The sequence below is a fragment of the Dipodomys ordii genome, unplaced genomic scaffold (assembly GCF_000151885.1).
Source record: "Dipodomys ordii isolate 6190 unplaced genomic scaffold, Dord_2.0 Scaffold190, whole genome shotgun sequence".
Classification (NCBI taxonomy): Eukaryota; Metazoa; Chordata; class Mammalia; order Rodentia; family Heteromyidae; genus Dipodomys; species Dipodomys ordii.
In genome coordinates, this window is record NW_012267406.1 from 791,686 (window position 1) to 812,323 (window position 20,638).

The following is a 20,638-nucleotide window of genomic DNA, read 5'->3' on the forward strand; positions in this document are numbered from 1 at the left end:
ATCCTTCTCCTTCCCCCTTCCCCCCCTCTCCCCCCCAGCCTTAGCTTATATTAAAATGTGATGTCAGAGAAGGCTTTACAGCTAGTGATAACTATAAAAGTATCTGTATCAAAAGTTCAAACAATAAAAATCTAAACATTTAAGTCTATTTCTTACAGAAGGAAGTCGCTTTCTTCTAACTTCATTCTCTGCTGACATAAGAAGCAACTCCAGTTCCTTTATTTTCTTTTCCTTATCAGGATCTTCATCAACAAAGGGTTGCTACAAAATAATAAATAAATAAATAAATAAATAGACTACTTACCAAGTTACTTTAAAATATTAGTGTTCTAGGGTTGGGAGGGAAAAACTGGGAGAAAACAAGGGAAGACTCAACACTGTTCAGAAAGAAATGTACTCATTACCTGACTTACATCACCTTTACAATAACAATAAAAATATACTTAAAAAATTAAGCCTCTAATTTTTTCTCTTATGCAACCTAAAATATATTTCCTCTAATAAAGTTTATTCCTACTAGATAGAGCAGATAATATTGCTTTAATCTCAGTTTAACTTATGGAGAAATGGGCAACATTTGACTTTTTTAAATGTTTAAAAGTATTTCCTTCATTTTCTGTTATAAATAAGTTACCTGAATAAAGGCAGAAGTCTGAACATGTTCTACACAATTGCCTTCAGGTGGTACATACTGATAACCAGGGATCTAAAAAGGAAGTAAAACATTATAATTTTTTTAATAGGCAGGTATTAAATTATACATAGTAAGGGATTTCATTATAACATTTCTATACATGCACATAATGTATTTTGATCATATTCAACCTGTATATTCCTTTTTCTAATAAAGTATTACTATTGTACATTTAATGCTATATAAATAATTAAATCTAAAGCAAACAAAATTTGTTATAAAATATTAACATTAAAAAACTTTGGGCTGGAAATGTGGCCTAGTGGTAGAGTGCTTGCCTAGCATGCATGAAGCCCTAGGTTCAATTCCTAAGTACCACATAAATAGAAAAAGGCAGAAGTGGTGCTGTGGCTCAAGTGGTAGAGTGCTAGACTTGAGCAAAAGTAGCTCAGGGACAGTGAAAAGACCCTGAGGTTCAAAGCCCCAGAACTGGCAAAAACAAAAAACTTTGGCAAGGTATCACTGGTTCATGCTCAAAATCCTAGCTACTTAGGAGGCTGAGATCTGAGGATCCTGGTTGGAAGACAGCCAGGGCAGGAAAGTCCATGAGATTATTATCTCCACTTAACCAGCAAAAAGCTGGAAGTGGAACTGTGGCTCAAGTGACAGGGTACTAGCCTTGAGCAAAAAAGCTCAGGGATAGTGCCCAGCCTCTGATTTAAAGTCCCATGACTGGAGCGCGCGCGTGCATGCGCACACGCACATACACGCACATACACACACACACGCACACACACACACACACACAAAACCACTTTGAATATCTAATAATTTTTCCAATTCATATTTCCATTGATTTCACATCTAGTAAATACATTGCTGTTCCTAGAATCTACATTGAGAAAGCTATAAAGTTCAGGAAATTTGAGAATTACTTAGCCTGGTTTTATCAGCCAATCAGATAATAGTATTGCTATTTCCCACATATTTTTAAAAATTTCCTGTGAAAGAGTTATATATACTATCTCCTGGAGAACACATAGTGTGTTCCTAAATATCCCATAAAGAGATGAGTCCACAGGAAGCTGGACTTTAAGGAGATTATAACAAATTTTTATCACCAACTTCCAGTACCCAGTTATCCATTCTCTGAGAAGAAAGATAGGAAAATCGATTTTTCTGTTACCTAGCTAGGAAAAACAATCAGAATTATTCACGTACTTTTAAGAGATGTACTGATAACAGATAAAATATTTGCCTTCATCTCTGATTTAGTCTTTACATTTTATTTGATAAGAACCAAGAATTGTTCCTCATTTAACAGACAGACAGACAGACAGATAGACAGATAAACAGATAGACAGATAATAGGAAAATAGGTAAAGATAAACAAGCCTTATGAATTCTGCTGAACTTTAGGTAGGAAATGCACTGCAAGGAGCAACATACAATTGGCCCATTTTAAGCTTGGGCAATCTACCTTAATGTCTGTCTAAAAAAGTCATCCAAGACTGGTCATTTGGGGAGAAAGCAAGTTGAATGACATCAAAAATCAAGTATTTATTTGAACCCCAATGATTACTTATTTTTTGACTAGTCTCCTTACAAGATAAGCTATACTACAGTTACACAGATGTTAAAGCACACATGATAATTAAATCATAAAGGAAGAGGCAAAGAACTGGGAGTATTAGTACATATACATACTACTTTTCTTAATGTAAAAATTACATATAAAAAGAAACATTTTAATAAGTTTTTTAGAATCTATTTGCCAAAATTATGGCATATCTTTTAGGTTGGACCTTTAAATCCTGTCTACCCCACCCAACTGAGTTTTACTTATCCTAGTAAGAAATCAAACACCTTCTCATATATATCTACTAAAGAAATGTTTAAATAATAAAGATATTAAAAATATGTGCCTGAACAGGTATGTAAAACTGATTCTGGGTTTGCAAATGGTCCATAGTCGCACAAGGTTTGTGTTGAAGTTTTGATGAAGATCGTTCTGATTTTATTCCATCTTGTAGGTAGCCTTCCTGTTCCACTTTTCTTCGCATAGTAGAATTCCAATGATTTTTGATAGAATTATCAGTCCTAAGAATAAAATACAAATTTAAAAAGAGAAAAAGGATTTCAAAAAATTTAATGTTATATAATATGCACAAGGTACTTATAACAAAATTTTAGAACTGGTGAAATTAAATATATTTTTTAAATTCTAAACTATTTCTATATGGCAGGTACACTTGTAAACAACAGAGATCATAGAGTTTACATTCTCATTGGAAGTATAGCCATGAGAAAGGAAGGAAGAATTGAAAACTAATAAGAAAAAGAGCAGTCCAATGAAGATAATTAAAGTAAGATGAGAAAAGTAACTAACTCAGGTTATTTTATTAGGTGGTCCAGGAAGGCCTTGTGTAAGATGATAGCAAAGCCAAGATCTGCTTTACAAGAACAGGAAAAAAAAAGCTAGGCATAGTAGCACATGTCAGTAATCCCAGCACTTGGGAAGCTTTAGCAGGAGGATCCCAAGTTTAAGGTCAGCTTAGGCTACATAATGAGATCCTGTCTCAAAACAAGACAGAAAAAAAAATTCTAGGTAAAGTATATAGCAAGGGTAAAGGCCTTTAAGTCAAGACCAATATATCATGAAAAAAACAAAACAATGCGTTGACATGATTCAAATGGCAAAGTGCTTGCCTAGCAAACATAAGTCCCAGAACCAGACACACACACACACACAAGCAAAACCCAAACTACAAAATCCCAGGATTCCTTTTTGCTTCTTAGGACAAAAAGAACTCACTGATTCACTTTTAACCTATGTTGTCTTTATAAAAATGTAAATGCTTTGTAATGTAAATTCTATCCTGTACAAAATATACATTTACTGATAATCTGCTTTTTGTTAAGGTACTAGGCTCAATTCTATGGAGGGCGGGGAAAAGGATGCAGAAGATGTGGGAGCAGTGGTTCATGCCTACGATCCCAGCTACTAAGGAGGCAGAGATAGAATGCGTTACATATGTAATTTCTGCTATGCAGAAAGCATCAGTAGGAAGATTTAAGTCCAGGCCAGCCCAAGCAAAAATTCAGAACTGTATGGAAAGTAACTCAAACAGAAAGCACTGGGGGCATGGGACAAGCAGTAGGTAACATGCCTGACTAGCAAGCACAAGGCCCCGAGTTCAAACCCTAGAACCAACAACAACAACAAAAAAAGTATTAGAGAATGAAACTGTCAGAAGTTACTAGTCCAGAGTTGGTAACCCACATAAAATAGTGAACACTACCTTAATTTTCTTATCTATAAAACAAAGACAGTAATGTTTACGTTTTAATACTTCCCAAATATATAATTAGAATACATATAAAAACAATATACTTTAAAGTATTATATAGCAATTACACAATATAAAACAAGTGTGTAATTTCAGAAGTAAGGAGCTATGAATTCCCCAAGGTTCTTAGTCTGCCATACTAAGTACTAAGAACCAATGCAAGGTAAACTGTAACAAGCTCAACATTGCCTATGATGGATGAAAATGCTGTATTTTAGTCACATAGATATATCCACTAATTCCATGACTTACATCATACCATCATTTATTAAGAACTGAGTTTTCCTAACCTACTGTCATAAGCAGTTTATCTCAGCCAGTATATTTGTATTTCTCTGAATATGTGCATAGTATCTGAACCAAAAGAAATCTCTGATTTACAATTCATTCCAACAGAATTTATTGAAAAGTCTGCCTGACTGGCAATGATATGCAAACATGATTTGGGAAGTATATTAATTGTTCACACAAATGTAAAGGTCTATCATGTCATTGTATAACTTACTGCTATAAAAGCTTTCATTAAAAAAGCAATTGAGTTACTTACCAAGGAATTTATTACAAACTGTCCCAAAAAGATGCTTGTATTATATAGCCTAAAATGTTAATTACAAATAAAAGACAGGGTGCTATATGTGTATTTTTAAAATTTTTATCTGTTGTGGGGCTTGAACTCAGGGCCTGGGTGCTGTTCCTGAGCTTTTTTGCTCAAGGCTAGTGCTCTACCACTTGGAACCATAGCTCCACTTCCAGTTTTTAGGTAATTAATTTCTTTGGCTGGCTTTGAACCATGATTCTCAAACCTAAGACTCTGTAGCTATGAGTACAGGTGTGAGTCGCTAGAGCCTGGCTGGGTACTGCATTTACTACTAAAAGAGTACAGATCATTCTTACGTACAAAACACTGTATACACATTTATATAAGCACCTTCCAGGAAGCAGTTTGGCAATTTCAGCCCAACGATTCCCCAACCGCTTATGTGCTTCATAGATGATCCTGTCTTCTTCTTCTGTCCAGGAAGATTTCTTTACCTCAGGGTTCAGATGATTATGCCATCGTTCTCTACACTGTTTGCCTATTCTTCCTTTTAAATGTTTTGCAATTAAAGACCATCTTTTTGGTCCATATTTCTGAACCAATTCAATAACCTAAGAAACAAAACCAAAGTTTTAAAAAGCATTACTTAGAAACAATTTTAAAAGTTAACTCAAGAAAGGCAGGGTTGCGGATGTTGCTAGGTGAGAGAATATTTTGTCTCACATGTGCAAGCCCTAGGTTCAATCCCCACACCACCACCACCACCACCATCACCACCACCACCACCACCACCACCAGAAAAAAAAAGACATTAAGAATGTGATTTTTATTTTATTAGCAGTACTAGGAGGTTTGAACTCAAGGCCTTGCATGTATACAAGGCAGGTATTCTACCACTCTCTGTTCTCTCTGCCAGCCTTTTTGTGCTGGTTATTTCAAGATAAGGTCTCATTTTATGCCTGAGCTATCTTGGGCTACAATGTACCTACCTGTGCTTCCCCACAGGTGAGATGACAGGCACATGCCATTGTGCCCAGCCAATGTGCTTCTTGTGTAGCTGGGATGACAGACACATGCCATCACACTGAGCCACTGGTTGAAATGGAATCTCACAAACTCTTAAGCAGGATGGCCTCAAACTGTAGTCCTTCGATCTCTACCTCTCAATTAGCTAGGATTATAGGCTTGAGCCACTACATCCAGCCAAAAACATCATTTTAAATAAATGCATTAAATTCTAGCTGGAACTATAATTAGCAAATATATTTTAAAATTATTTTAAAAATAATTTATTGATATATTAACCTTCAGCATTCAACATGTGCAAAAATTGAGTCCCAATTTATCAAAACTAATAAAAATGACTCATAAGTTAAATTCATTTAATAGAAATTAATTTGAAATAGCTATAGACATTGAGACTCATGTCTTTTCTACTTTATATCTTTAAAAAAAAAGCTTCAGTAGAAAGTCAAACAGATCAGTCTGAAGGAAATCAGTCTGGCTTTTCATTTCTTCCACTCCCTAACTGAAAAATACAGATCACACATGTTAGGTTTGTTTCTATTTTATCTAAACTTGCAAAAATAGTTATTCCCAGTCTACTTTACCTCACTGCCACTTTGCTTTATTATCAAATAAGACACTGTAAACCTAGTAGAGGGGCATTTAACTTTAATATATATCCATTTCACCATATATATATATATATATATAATGTTTTAAAAATGAAATTTTAAGACTTAGTATATACATGTTTAAATAAGACCATACATTTAAAAACTTGTGTCAATCATTAAACAAATCAGATTAGTAAGTCAGATAATTACTGAGTCTACTGAAGCAACTTTTTTTAACAGACCAGAACAACTTTAAACTTCAATGGAAAGTTGAAGAGAGAGGCCAAGGTGACTTGAACAGAATCAGGAGCCCAAGGTGTAATAGGGGCAGGGGGAAGAGGGACGTTAAGTAGGATCATGGGTACCGTCACAAGTAGCTGGAGAGTTCAAGGAGTTTCAGGACATGCCTGGAATGTTGTGGCCTGGTTCAGAGAACCTACTGTGAAGATTAATGGTTCAGCCAGGTATGGCCTGTGAAGCAACTTTTTAAATTGTTCTGCACAGTAGCATGGATCCAGTCATCAGAATACACTAGTAAGGATACTCTAATTGCCCCCAACTATCTTAGTAACAGGCAGGCCTTCAGGAGCCTTAACTCAAGAGCAATATCCTCTGGAGGGCAGAAATGTCTATTCCTCTCCAACTTTTACTACACAAAAAAAAATTAGCTCTTAATTATAAATCTTCTGGAAGTATGATGCTCTAATTTTGTGTGTGTGCATGTGTGTACATGTGTATATACACACACATATGATTCATTAAAGACAAAGAATGACATCCTACATCTAGTTATCAAATGTAAAATTAAGTATTTTTAAGCAAGGCATGATGAATCACACCTATCATCCCAACTACTTGGGAGGTGGAGCCAGGCCAACCAAGTTTGAGAAAAGCCAAGAAAAAGACACTGAGACCCTCTCTAAAAAACAAACTAAAGGAAGTGGCGCTGTAGCTTAAGTGGTAGAGCGCTCGCCTTGAGCTGAAGAGCTGAGGGACACCGCCCAGGCCCAGAGTTCAAGCCCCACGACCGACAAAAAAAAAAAACAAAAACAAACTAAAGCTGGGCGCCGGTGGCTCATACCTGTAATCCTAGCTACTCAGGAGGCTGAGATCTGAGAATCACTGTTCAAAGCCAGCCAGGGCAGTAAAGTCCCTGAGACTCTTATCTCCAGTAAACCATTAGAAAACCAGAAGTAGTGCTGTGGCTCAAGCAGTAGAGCGCTTGCCTTGAGCTGAAGAGCTGAGAGGCAGTGCCCAAGCCCAGAGTTCAAGCCCCATAACTGACAAAAACAAAAACAAAAACTAGACAAAAGGACTCTGACTCTGGGCATGGCTCAAGTGGCAGAGCACTTGTTTAGCATATATGAGGATCTGGATTCAATGCCTCAGTGTCATACACACACACACACAAAATCTGTTATATTTCAATTTTTGACAGGAAACTATGCTTCAAACTGGTCATGGCAGTCAGGTTTGTTTTTGTTTTTGTTTTTTCCTTTTGCAAACCACTATCAGAAAAAAAAGGAGGGGCCTATATGTGCCTGGGTGTGGTGGCACAAGTTATAATCCTAGCTATGAAGGAGGCAGAGATTGAAGGATCACAATTGAAGGCTAGCCTAGGAACAAAAGTTAGCAAGACCAACAAACAAGCCATATATGGTATCACGTCTGTAATTCCAGCTGTGAAAGAGGTATAGGTAAAAGATGTGAGGCAAGCACAGAAAAAAAACCCGAGACTGTACCCCACAAAAATGACATTCAGTTACATCAGTACAATGTCTTCCTTAACTAATATGGCTCCCATCAGTACAGTCTTTTCCTAATAAGTATAAAACCCTCAGTTCAAACGCCAATACTGCTCTCCCCCCAAAAAATGGCATGTACATATATTTGGTTTGATTCAATTAAAAAAAATTCATGGGGGGGTGGGGGGAGGCTGGGAAGGGATGTGAAGGGTAAACAAAGGAGGAGGCTGCAATGCTTGATAAGAAATGTACTCATTATCTTGCCCATGTAATTGTAACCCCTCTGTACAGTATGTTCACAATAAAAAATAAAAATTAAAAAAAAATTCATGCAGCTGGGAAGGTGGCTCAGTGGTACAGTGCTTGCCTTGCATGCATGAGGCCCTGGGTTCGATTCCTCAGCACCACATAAGCAGAAAAAAAAGCCGGAAGTGGTGCTGTGGCTCAAGTGGTAGAGCGCTAGCCTTGAGCTGAAGAGCTGAGGGACAGCACCCAGGCTCAGAGTTCAGGCCCCATGACAGGAACCAAAAAAAAAAAATAATTTACAAGTCAATATTCAATTCTTATGCAAACTGCCTCTAAAGAGCAAAATTCAGTGTTTAAATACATACTTCATATATTAAAACAAAATATTATTAAGAAAAAAAGCTACCCTACCTACTCAGTGATGAGCATAAAGAATATGAAGATATTACCCTCTGATCTTCTTCTTTAGTCCAAGGACCCTTAATCAATTCCGGATTTAAAACCTTCTGCCATCGATGTTGGCACTGAAAGTCAGAACGATTCTGAAAAACATTTAGTCAATGTTGTTATTAAATAACTGTCTTCCAAAGGCAAGTGTGATACACTCTTTTTTTTTGTCGGTCGTGGGGCTTGAACTCTGGGCCTGGGCGCTATCCCTCAGCTCTTCAGCTCAAGGCGAGCGCTCTACCACTTGAGCTACAGCGCCACTTCCGGTTTTCTGGTGGTTTATTGGAGATAGAGGAGTCTCACGGTCTCTCCTGCCCGGGCTGGCTTTGAACCGCGATCCTCAGATCTCAGCCTCCTGAGTAGCTAGGATTACAGGCGTGAGCCACCAGCGCCCAGCTATGATACACTCTTATAAAGAACAAAATCATAGTTAAAAAAATGTGCTGGGGGGCTGGGAAGGTGACTCAGTGGTAGAGCGCCTGCCTTGCATGCATGAGGCTCTGGGTTCGATTCCTCAGCACCACATAAGCAAAAAGAAAAAAGTCGGGAGTGGCGCTGTGGCTCAAGTGGTAGAGCGCTAGCCTTGAGCTGAAGAGTTGAGGGACAGTGCCCAGGCCCAGAGTTCAGGCCTCACAACCGGACCCCCAAAAAAAAAAAATGTGCTGGTGGCTCATGCCTATAACCTAACAATTTGAGAAGCTGAGATCTGAGATCACAGTTCAAAGCCAGACTGGACAGGAAAGTTTCTGAGACTCTTATTTCTAGTTAATCATACACACGAAAAAAAAAAAAAGACATAAGTGGAGCTGTGGCTTAAGTGATGAATGTTAGCCTTGAGCAAAAATGCTGAAGGACAGTGCCCAGGCCCTGAGTTCAAGCCCAAGAGCTGTCATAAAAAAAAATGTGTATTTAGTATTAATCTTTAGATATATATTCTTTTACATGCTTATATCCCAGTTTTTTATTTATCAGCAAAGCTTAGACTCCAATTTAAAAAAATACATTTCAAATCAATTGTATCTACAATATGCCTTATAACACAGCAAGCAGCAAAGCCATGACAGAAAATCCCATAGAGAAGGATCTAGCATTAAGGACTAAATGATAGTACAAAAACTGTACAAAGCAGACAAGAAGTCAAAAACAGCATGGTAGTCCAGACTCATATAGCACCACAGTTAAAACTCCTATGTTAAGACTAGACTAGTACATGACCTGATCCCTCACTGAGTTATCAAGAAAACAAGTTATCATATGCAATTATGTATGTTGACATTTAAAGAAAAATTAATTTATCAGAATAAGGAATTTCAATGAGAAGCATCTCAAACCCCAAATGACTGAAGAACAAAGCTTTAATCTATTCATGACCTGGTAATTACAATGCATTACTAGGATCATAATAATAATACTTAATATTTTTAACTGACTTGTATTTTATAGTTTCTAGATCAGCCAAGCACCAATGGCTCATGACTATACTCCTAGACTCAGGAGGCTTGAGATTTGAAGATCAAAGTTCAAAGCAATCCAGGTTCAAAGTAACCAGTAAAAAGCTGGGAAGGTGGCTCAGGATACAGTGCTTGCCTTGCATGTATGAGGCCCTGGGTTGGATTCCTCAGCACCACATAAATAGAAAAAGCCGGAAGTGGTACTGTGGCTTAAGTGGTAGAGCACTTGCCTTGAGCTGAAGAGCTGAGGGGCAGTGCCCAGGCCCAGAGTTCAAGCCCTACAACTAACCAAAAACAAAAAAAAGCTGGTATTAAAGGCATAACTCAAGCTGTAGAACACCAGTCATGAGTAAAAAAATAGTTGAGAACTGTCCAGTTCAAGCTGCATTACTATCACACAAACACACAAAAAAGTTACTAGGTCATGTACAAAATAATTAATCTAGAAATATATAAAGGGACAGTCACAAGTGGTCATGTACATCTACAATCTCAGCTACTTGGGAGGTAATGGTTAGGAGGATGATTTGAGTCTAGCAGGCAAAAAGTTACCAAGACCTAATCTCAAGCTTATAATAATTCTGCGATGCTGGTATACGTCTGTAAGTTCAGCTACATGGGAGGCATAGTCCAAGGCTAACCCCAGACAAAAACATGAGACTGTATCCAAAAAATAAAGCAAAAAAGGATATGGTAGAGCATCTGACTAGCAAGGGCGAGGACCTGAGTTCAAACCCAAAAAAGGAATAAAAATACTTTGTCTGCCGAAGTTTCTGTACCAATAGACTTCCAGTTATTTTTATTCAAACTGAGCTTCTTTATGGTTTCTGTACAGCAATGCCAATTCATTTAAGACTATTTTCTTAGAAATAATGGACACGTTCTTGCATGCCCTTGTAGCATTTCTATATTAAAGCTAACATAAATAACTTTTCTCATTTAGTTTCCATTTCTTGAACATCTGTTAAATGTCAGGAATTATTTCAATATTATCTGTTATTCTTAATAATCACAATGATAATAGATATTTAGTATCATCCACATATCAGATATAAGGAAGTTGAAGTTTAAAGGTTAAGTAACTCTTTTCCAGCTAGCAGAGCTGATAAATACAATTCAGACTAATGCCTTTATTTGGCCTCAATTTTCATGCTGCATTGAGAAGCATATGACAATACAGTAAAAACACAGGTAACAGTTTCTAAAATCAAAGGAATTCTTATCAAAATTTAAGTATGAGTTTTTTGCCTAATCCTTCTCAGTATAGTAATAAGTGAGTATACAAAAATATTTTATATTCTATAAGATTATATACCAATAAAAAGCATATAAGTATTAATATGATGAACAATAAGCATCATTTTTGTGGTACTAGGGATTGAACAAATGGCCTCCTGCTTGCTAAAGCACAGTACCACTTGAGCCAAACGCCCAGTCCTCTGCTTTTCCCCACTCTGCCTGCTTGACAGACATCCCTTTGGGGATTATTTTTAAGATAGCTTTGGTCTTTCTTTATGTTCAGTTTAGCCTAAACTGTGATTATCCTATTTGCACCCAATGTAACTGATGACAGATGCCCACCACTGCACCCAGCCCTCAGACTAGGATGACAGATGCATGCCATCATGTCCAGCCATTGGTTCAAATAAAGTCTCAAAACTTTTGCCTGGTCTGGTTTCAAATCACAATCCCATGCTTCCTTACAAGAAGCTAGGATTACAGGCTTGAAACACGAAACACGAGGCTAGGATCCTTTGCTTTATTTTTTCATTTGAGCATTATATGACAATCTTAATAATTTTTCCTGATTCTAACTACTTAGCTGTCAAAATATTTCAATATTTAAATTCTCTCAAAATGTTGTAACATATATCACAAAAATTTGTGCAGCCCTACTCAAGCTTAATATCATTCTTTTTTTTTTTTTTTTTTGGTTGGTCATGGGGCTTGAACTCTGGGCCTGGGCGCTGTCCCTCAGCTCTTCAGCTCAAGATGAGCGCTCTACCACTTGAGCTACAGGGCCACTTCCGGTTTTCTAGTGGTTTATTGGAGATAGGAGTCTCACAGTCTTTCCTGCCCGGGCTGGCTTTGAACCGCGATTCTCAGATCTCAACCTTCTGAGTAGCTAGGATTACAGGCGTGAGCCACCGAGCCACCGGCGCCCAGCTTAATATCATTCTTATAGTAGTAATCGTTAAAAATTTTTGGCATATTTGCATGCCTATAATAATATTTCTTGAAGATGGGACACAAGTCTGACCCCAAAATTCTCATATATACCTATTCACATAACCTGAAAGTAATTTTATATGTTATTTTTAGGGGGCCTGCATTTTTTTTTCAAAGCCTATTACATAAGTACAGAATCTTCTACTTGAGGGGCTGGGCCAGAACTCAAAAAGTCTTAAGCTTTTGTAGCACTTCTGAGCTTGGATTTTAGGATTAGAGTTACTCAATATGTACTATAAATGTAATAGCTCATAGAAAATTTAACCCGGTGTCCTGAAAGCAGTCATTTCAAAAATATCATTTGATATTTTACTTACCTGAAGATGACTAGCAATTAGAGTCCAATCATCAGTTCCATGTTGTTCAACCAACTTCTTTAATTTATCATCCTATTAAATAAAGCAGGTGTAACAATTAGAAATTGTTCCTCTCCCTTTTCCTCCATCCCTAAATACAGACAACTTTCCAGCTCTGTCTAGTCATAGCTGCTAATCACTTTTAGAAGGACTAAAACTAGTATACAAATTCCTCTATTTACTATATTACTCTGTCAGTCCTAATAGCACCCAGTTTATTCATGTTCTTAATTAAAGAAAAAGAATGTTAGTTGATAGGTAATTTTATCCTTGTATTTTGTTTTTGAAATATCATCTATTAACTATATAGATAGCTAATAAATATAGTTGATATATACAAGTATGTAATTAGTAAACCTTGCCGGATAACTACCTCATCTCTTGTCCACTTTACTCTATTCCAGAGTTTTTTCAATCCTTTCTGTTGTGGTACTTCATAATCATGATCGGCATACTGAAGGTCATCATCCTCATCCTCACTACAAAACACAACAACAACAACACACTTGTGAAATCATGAATTTCATTTAAATTAATTCAACTGATGAATTTGTATTTGCAGGTATGACTGAAGAAACCACTCAGAATAAACAATATACAATCAATGAGATTATTCAAAATATTAAATTAAGTCATACAGGCAAAGAGCAATAGTTCTTACTGACAACAAAAAGAAGTGTTTGGTTATGTCACCAGAGCTAAGTAATAATCTTTTATGTCATTCTGATGACTGTGACATATATTCTTTATTTAATATTTAAAGAATAAAGATCTAAAAGACTTTAGGGGAACAAAAGCAAAGCACATGTTTTAGAAAAAATTAATAGCAGAAGTATGGTGGCAAGAAAGTGAAATTGTTCCTCTTACTAAGATTACTTAATAATCATCATAAAAACACAAAATGGAAATGTTAAAATATAAACTACACAGTTACTTGGAAGAGGCAGGTAGGATTGGTCCAAGACCAACTCAGGGAAAATTATTGAGACCCTAGCTGGAAAATAACTAAAGCAAAAACGACTGAAGACTTGGCTCAAATAGTAGAATGTTTTACCTTGCAAGGACAATTTGCTGAGTTCAAACCCCAGTACTACAAATAAATAAAGACAGACCATAGCTATTTCAAAACCATGACAGAAGAGCTGGAAGTGTGGTTCAAGCAGTAGGGTATCTGTCTAGTGAACACAAAGCACTGAGTTCAAACCTTAATACCACCAAACAAACAAAACAACCCCACAAAAAACAAACAGAAGAAATGATCCATTAACAAAACCAACAACAAAAAAGATTAAATATCTAGAAATAGTTTTAACATGTAAAATAAAAATCTAGGTATAGTAAATTAAAAACACTAATATTAAACACAGAAGATTTGAACAGATGGAAGTATTATATTTAGACCACATGCTTGAGTAAGAAAACAATCACTATAAAGATGCACAAATTAATAAGCTAATTCAGGCCAGGCACTGGTGGCTCCACCTGTAATCCTAGCTACTCAGGAGGCTGAGATCTGAGGATTGCATTTCAAAGCCAGCCCATGCAGGAAAGTCCAGGAAACTCTTAACTGCAATAAACCACCAGAAAACTGGAAGTGGTGCTGTGGCTCAAGTAGTAGAATGCTAACCTTGAGCTGAAGAGCTGAGGGACAGTGCCCAGGCCTAGAGTTCAAGCCCCATGACTGACCAAAAAAAAAAGTTAATTCATAAATTTTAATGAAAATACCATCTGATTTCAGGAATGAATTAGACAAGCTGGTTCTATCATTCATATGTAAAAAAATAAAGAAATAATAGTAGCCAGAAAAGTTCTAAAGAGTAATGGTAGATTTGCCATTGCCTAATTATCACACTACACTGTAGAGAAAGAAAAAATACAAAGCAGGATAAGAGAAGTAAGACTATTGAGAGGTATTATAAACATGTTTGAAAATTAAACAGTGAAGTCTCCCTCTGTAGTAACTAATATAAGACTAATTTTCTAAAAAGACAGAATGGTACTGACATATAAATAACCAAACACATAAATGGACAGAATATTCAGAAAAAAATACATCCATGTGGATAACATTTCAAATCAGTGGACTAGGACAGATTTTTTTCCATAAATACTATTATTGGTAGTCACTTTTAAGGACTAAAATAAATCCTGACTTAAAAAAAATAAATTCAGATCAGATATGTATTAATGTTGTTGTTGTTTTTTTTAATGAAACTGCAGCCTGATGATGGTGGCTCATACCTATAATCCTACCTACTCAGGAGGCTGAGATCTGAGGATCAGCCCAGGCAGGAAAATCATGAGACTCCAATAAACTACCAAAAAAGCAAGAAGTGGAGCTGTGGCTCAAGTGGTAGCCTTGAGCAAAAAGAAATCCAGGGACAGTAAGTACTCAGGGTCTGATTTCAAGCCCCAGGTCAGATACAAAAAAAGAAAAAGAAACCACAGTAATATTAAAAGAAAATAGGGATAAATTTTACTTTTTTACTTAGTAGAGAAAAAGTGACAAAACCTAAGGCCCACAAAAAAATGAACCAAGGTGAAAATGGTAAACAAAAAGTACATGAAAATCAAAAATGTTTTTAAAAAGAAGAAATAATTTTGCAACTGATGGAGATGAAAGACAGGGAAGGAAAAGGAACCAAGATCACTCCATATTTTCTGACATTGGGTTATATAATTAGAGGTATTCACTAAGACAAGAGACAGATGGAGAGACAAAACTTTGCAAGGAAAGAAAGAATGGAGAAAATAGTTTTTGACTAGGCATTTTCAAGGTGCTTGAGAAATATAAAGGTCTATGTGTCTGTAACAGAATTGTCCTAAAGAAATACAATGCAGGTCACATACGTTAATTTTCTAGTAGCTACATATTTAAAGAAATTTTAATAAGTATTATCAAATTATATATAAAAATATTATCACTCCAATATGCAACCAATATGAAATTATGAATGAATTTTTTTCTTACTAAAGTCTTCAAAATCTGATTGTAGCTGGATGCCAGTGACTTATACCTGTAATCCTAGCTACTCAGAATATTGAGACCTGGAGGATCATGATTTGAAGCCAGTCTGGGAATAAAAGTCTTCAGGACTCCATATTCAATGAACAGACTGGAGGTATGGCTCAAGTGGTAGAGCACCAGCTGTGAGCAAGAAAGCCAAGTGAAAAGTGTGAGGCCTTGAGATCAATCCCCTGCCCGTACCCACACTCCTCTCTCTCTGGCTCTCTCTCTCTCTCAGACACACACACACACACACACACACACACACACACACACAATCTTATTGTATTTGGTAGTTAGAGTACATCACAATTCAGACTAGCCACATTTCAAGAGCTGGTTGTCTGCTCAGGTACTACAGAACACATCTAGAAGGCAACAGAGTACATGAATCTTCTGGTAAGACACGAAAGTCCAGAGTAGACTGTTTTGGCAATCTCTAGCATACAAAGAATAGCTGGGATCATAAAATGACCCAAGGAAAATCAGCATAGTGAGGAAAGGAACAAAAGAAACTGAGTTCATATAGGTGTTTTTTTTTAAGACAATTTTAAAGAGGCCCCCAAAGGGGTAGGTCTCCATGATAAAATGAATTACAAGATTACAAGATTTTTAGTAGCCAGAAGATTACGGAATAAAGTTATGAGCATCTGAAGATAACATGAGCTGCTGACGTTTATTTAAAACTATTTAAGTACCAGACGTTGTAACAGACTATGAAATTTTTCTCTTAAAATTTCATAACCACCACAAGAAGCAAGTGTTATTAATATTGCCATTTCACAGAAAACTTTGACTTAAACAAATAACTTTGTCAACAGTCACAGCAAATACGTCACAGCTGAACTTTAATATCCACTGTTTAAATTATTTTACTACATAGAACACACTGGAAAAAGAGAAAGAATACCAGGAAGCTGAAAGATACTAAAGACAAATCTCAAATGTATTTTAAAATCAGAACAAGCTGCTAGTTCTAACTTATCTGCTCACTTTGTAATGAGCCTGAACATACTAACATGTCAGGGATTTAACTGTAAAATGAACATAATACCACATATCTTATAGTACTGCTGTAGGATAAAGAAAAACATGTAACACCTGGCACAAAAAGGTGGTTCAATATTAACATTAAGTAACTGATTACCTAATAGAATTCAAAATTACTTTTGCCTTACTAGATTTAACTTTTCCAAAACTTCATTCTGATTTAAAACAGCATACATTTAAAGATGTAGCTAACCTTACTGGAATATAGTTAAGAACATGTAAAGCTGGGAACAAGGCTTAAGTTGTAGTGCATCTGTCTAGGAAGCACAAGGCCCTAAATTTAATCCCCAGTGCCATCAAAAACAAATTAATTAATAAAATATAAAAGTGTACTGATGATAAACAAGTGATGTTTAAATAACAACATATGAGTGAAACATATAAATTCAATCAAATTGCAAAAACTAAAGGCCTAACTCTAATATGTATTATATGCAGATATTTCCTCTGACATGTCAATTCCATTAGGACCAAAATTCATAGTTGAATAGGCAATACACCAAGATACTATATTCTCCTGTTTATCCACTTCTGTAATTCAGTGCTTTTGATGGGGAGAGGCCACAGGGGATGCTGGTACTAAGTTTGAACTCAGGGCCTCACACTCTTGATTTTTCCTGCTCAAGGCTGATGCCTGACCACTTGAGCCACAGATTTACTTCTGGCTTCTTCTTGGATATTTGAGGATAAACAAGGGTATCACAGACTTTTCTGCACAAGCTGGCTTCCAATTAGGATCCTCAGATCTCAGCCTCCTGAGTAGCTACGATTATAGATGTGAGCTACCAGCACACACCTTAATATACTTTAATTTCCCAATGTATCTTTCCATGAAGCCAACATTCATATGTAACAATAATCCAGTCCTTAACTATTTTGTTTCAGAATCCAAATGCCAGGTTTAACTAAAGAAAATATATAACTGGCAGCCAGTTTCAGCTATCACAAATGTTAGTGGTTAAACATAAATTGTTAAGTCAGAGATGCCTTAATGTCCAATGACTTCCTAAATTTCTAAGTAACCTACTAAATCAGATAAAGCACCATATTCAGAATATCATTAGTCTTTGCTTAATGCCTATCACTAGTCAACTACAACTACACAGTAAATTCAAGAGCGCAAAAACTATGTCATGTTCACCTTCAAGAATCAAACAGACAAGGGGGGAACCAATGCAACAGTGATACAAGACAATATGTTGGAAATGAGCGGTACAACTTGGGGGAGTGTGGGGGAGAGGGAAAGTGAGAAAAATGAGGAAAGGATAACAAGTTTGACAAGAAATGTACTTATTACCTTATATAACTGTATCCCCTCTGTACATCACCTTAACAATAAAAATAAATAACAAAGAAAACAAAAAAAAAAAGAATCAAGCAGTGTTCCTGCCATTCAAATATTTGTAAGGTCATTAAATATTTTTTGTCCTTCCATCTCTTCCAAGTGCTCTGTATCCCAAAAATACATCATTTCCTTTTATCTCAACCAAAACTTTCATCTTCCTCAATACAGATGAAATCTTAAAGTGAATATGAGAAAGAGTACATTTTTTAACAACAAAAAGTCCCACTAGGAAGAGATAGAAAGCATTCCCATTTGTTAAATTGCAGAATCCAAATGCACCTCCAAGTGGCAGAATTTTAAAAAGCAGAACCTGATGAAACAAACATTCTTTTAAAATTCAGCACAGAAGTGGTTCTATGAGGTGTCTGTTTTCCTTAGAAATGCCCCCCAGCAACATTACCACTTCCTGATACCCAAATAACCCTCAAGCATGCTTTTCACAGGTTGTCCTCTTTCTCGCTCCCTTTAGATTCCAATAGCTTCCACAACAGCATATTAGAGACTGCTTTTTTAAAAAAGTTACTTCTTATAGAATTCACAAACTGTATAGACATGATAATGACAATTTGCCTTGTGAAAAGTTAATATGTGTTTGTGACAATAGTATCACTATTCCACTATACTGTGAAATATATGAAATTTATGTAATCATCTAATCTCAAAGAAAAAAAGTGAGAGAAGGGATGGGTTAAGAGAGATGGGTGACAATGTTGTCAGACACTTTGTACTCATGTACTGTTTTGTCGAATGGGAACATCTTGATACAACTACTTGTATAAAAAAAGTTACTTCTAACACAATTTTCCTGTATAAATATTGAGTATTTGCAAAAAAAATCTACATCACATCTAATCTGTAAAAAATCCACCTTAAAGTTGTTAACAAAATATTACTTTAAGGATATACATACAAAAATGTAACGTTAGTCCAAGAGTAGTTACCAAGGAGTAATATTCCAAAGAACCTGTTCAATTGTTAAATGCAGCTCCTTAGTTTTGGATTACATAACTTGTGAGAGATATCTAATTCTACATGAGGTTCCATTCTCTACTATACTCAGCATGCTCATCAGTTTCAGACGATGAGTTATATGGCCCACCATCATTCAGGAAGCTGGGTTTTCTAAGCGATGAGAACAAGGGAACATAAAAGAATTCTTAGAATATCTTTCTACCACTGGGACTTTCCTAAAATCTAATTCTACTTCTTAGTTTTGTCATCAACTTATTTTACTTTTCATTTTTCTTACTTTTCTTTCTTTTTTGGTGGAATCAGAGATTGAACCAAGGGTCTGGCCTTGTCTCATGTTAGGCAAGCACTATACCACTGAACTATACCTCTAGCCCCCAGTTATTTCTATGTATCTCTGATTCTATAAATGTCCAATGTCTAACCAAACTACCATACTCAAATGGAAACAGTTTTGTAAATGATAAATCAATAAAGTTATGAGGGTACATATGAAACAACAAAAGCACAAAAAAATCTTTATCTTGTTAGGCCAGGAAATGGTTAAGAGTAGTATACAGTGGAGTATAAACAAAAAGGATGTGATAGTCAATACTTGTGAACTAATACACAAATTATTCATACTTGATATTATGATAAAATATTTGGAGAAGTTCAGTTTTAAAGGATAACAAGCCATCTAAAAAAGTAAAAATAAATATTAAATATGGTACTATTACTACTGGTTTGTAATTAGAGAGAAATATGTTTTTCTATAAAACTTGTTCTTGCAAAATTGCTTGCTCTTTAATATCACAAACTTCCAGAAGTCTGAAATCTTTAGCATACTAAAATACACACCTTTTTTATACTTTGTGACAATAGGGTAACTGGATTTAATGTTTTTGTTATACTCAAGGATATGAGCATTTACCAGGCTAACATAATAAAGTGAAATCAGGCCACCCAGTGGTTATTACAATGTACTGCATACATGAGTACTGAATTCCAAATCTTGACTGCTAACTAGCTTTAAAGACTAGCTTTAAAGACCAATCTGATTTCACATAGTAGACCATGATTAATAGAAATAGTAAAACAAATTCTGGGGAAAGTTCTGCCCAGCAACCCATAAACAAAAAGGTGATAACATGTCTATTTATTCTTTTGGAGTATATATTTTTAAGTGAGAAAAGATCATCACAAAAGGTCCTCAAAATAGGATATACATTAAAGCTAGAAACTATCTTTACAGACTACAAAATACAAACCGTTACATTAATAGATTTAAAACTGGGATAGAATTTGTCTTCTTTCCCAAGACAATTCTGTCATTACAACAAAACTCAGAAAGCATTTATCATTTATCAGTATACTTTCACCTGCACTTGTTTTGGTGGAAATAAATAGTATAACTGCTACATACATACACACATACATGCACATTGTGTATACATGCATAAAATCACTGAAAAATATCTTGCAATGTAAAACCTGGCTTTATCTTGTGGTTTAGTGCAGTCAATGGTAATATCAAATGAAAAATATCTTAATCTTTTAAGAGTAATCTTTTGGAAGCTTTGCAGCTTCTAAATGACTGCAGTTTATTTTTAAGGGAGAACTTTTCAAAAAAAGACCTTTTATTTGTACATAGAATATACATTAAAATCGAA

At 35.8% G+C, this 20,638-nt stretch overlaps 1 protein-coding gene across 3 annotated transcripts in view; it reads right to left on the reverse strand.

Moving 5' to 3' along the window:
- Mybl1 (v-myb avian myeloblastosis viral oncogene homolog-like 1) overlaps positions 1-20,638 on the reverse strand; it is a 39,007-nt gene that overhangs the window by 15,149 nt on the left and 3,220 nt on the right. For all 3 annotated transcript variants that reach the window (XM_013034498.1, XM_013034497.1, XM_013034496.1), the window contains exons 2-8: positions 12,989-13,094; positions 12,577-12,648; positions 8,582-8,674; positions 4,913-5,133; positions 2,560-2,734; positions 635-706; positions 157-261 (exon numbers count right to left, since the gene is read on the reverse strand). In XM_013034498.1, the coding sequence (XP_012889952.1) occupies positions 157-261; positions 635-706; positions 2,560-2,734; positions 4,913-5,133; positions 8,582-8,674; positions 12,577-12,648; positions 12,989-13,094 (844 nt within the window). The remainder of the gene's footprint in view (positions 1-156; positions 262-634; positions 707-2,559; positions 2,735-4,912; positions 5,134-8,581; positions 8,675-12,576; positions 12,649-12,988; positions 13,095-20,638) is intronic.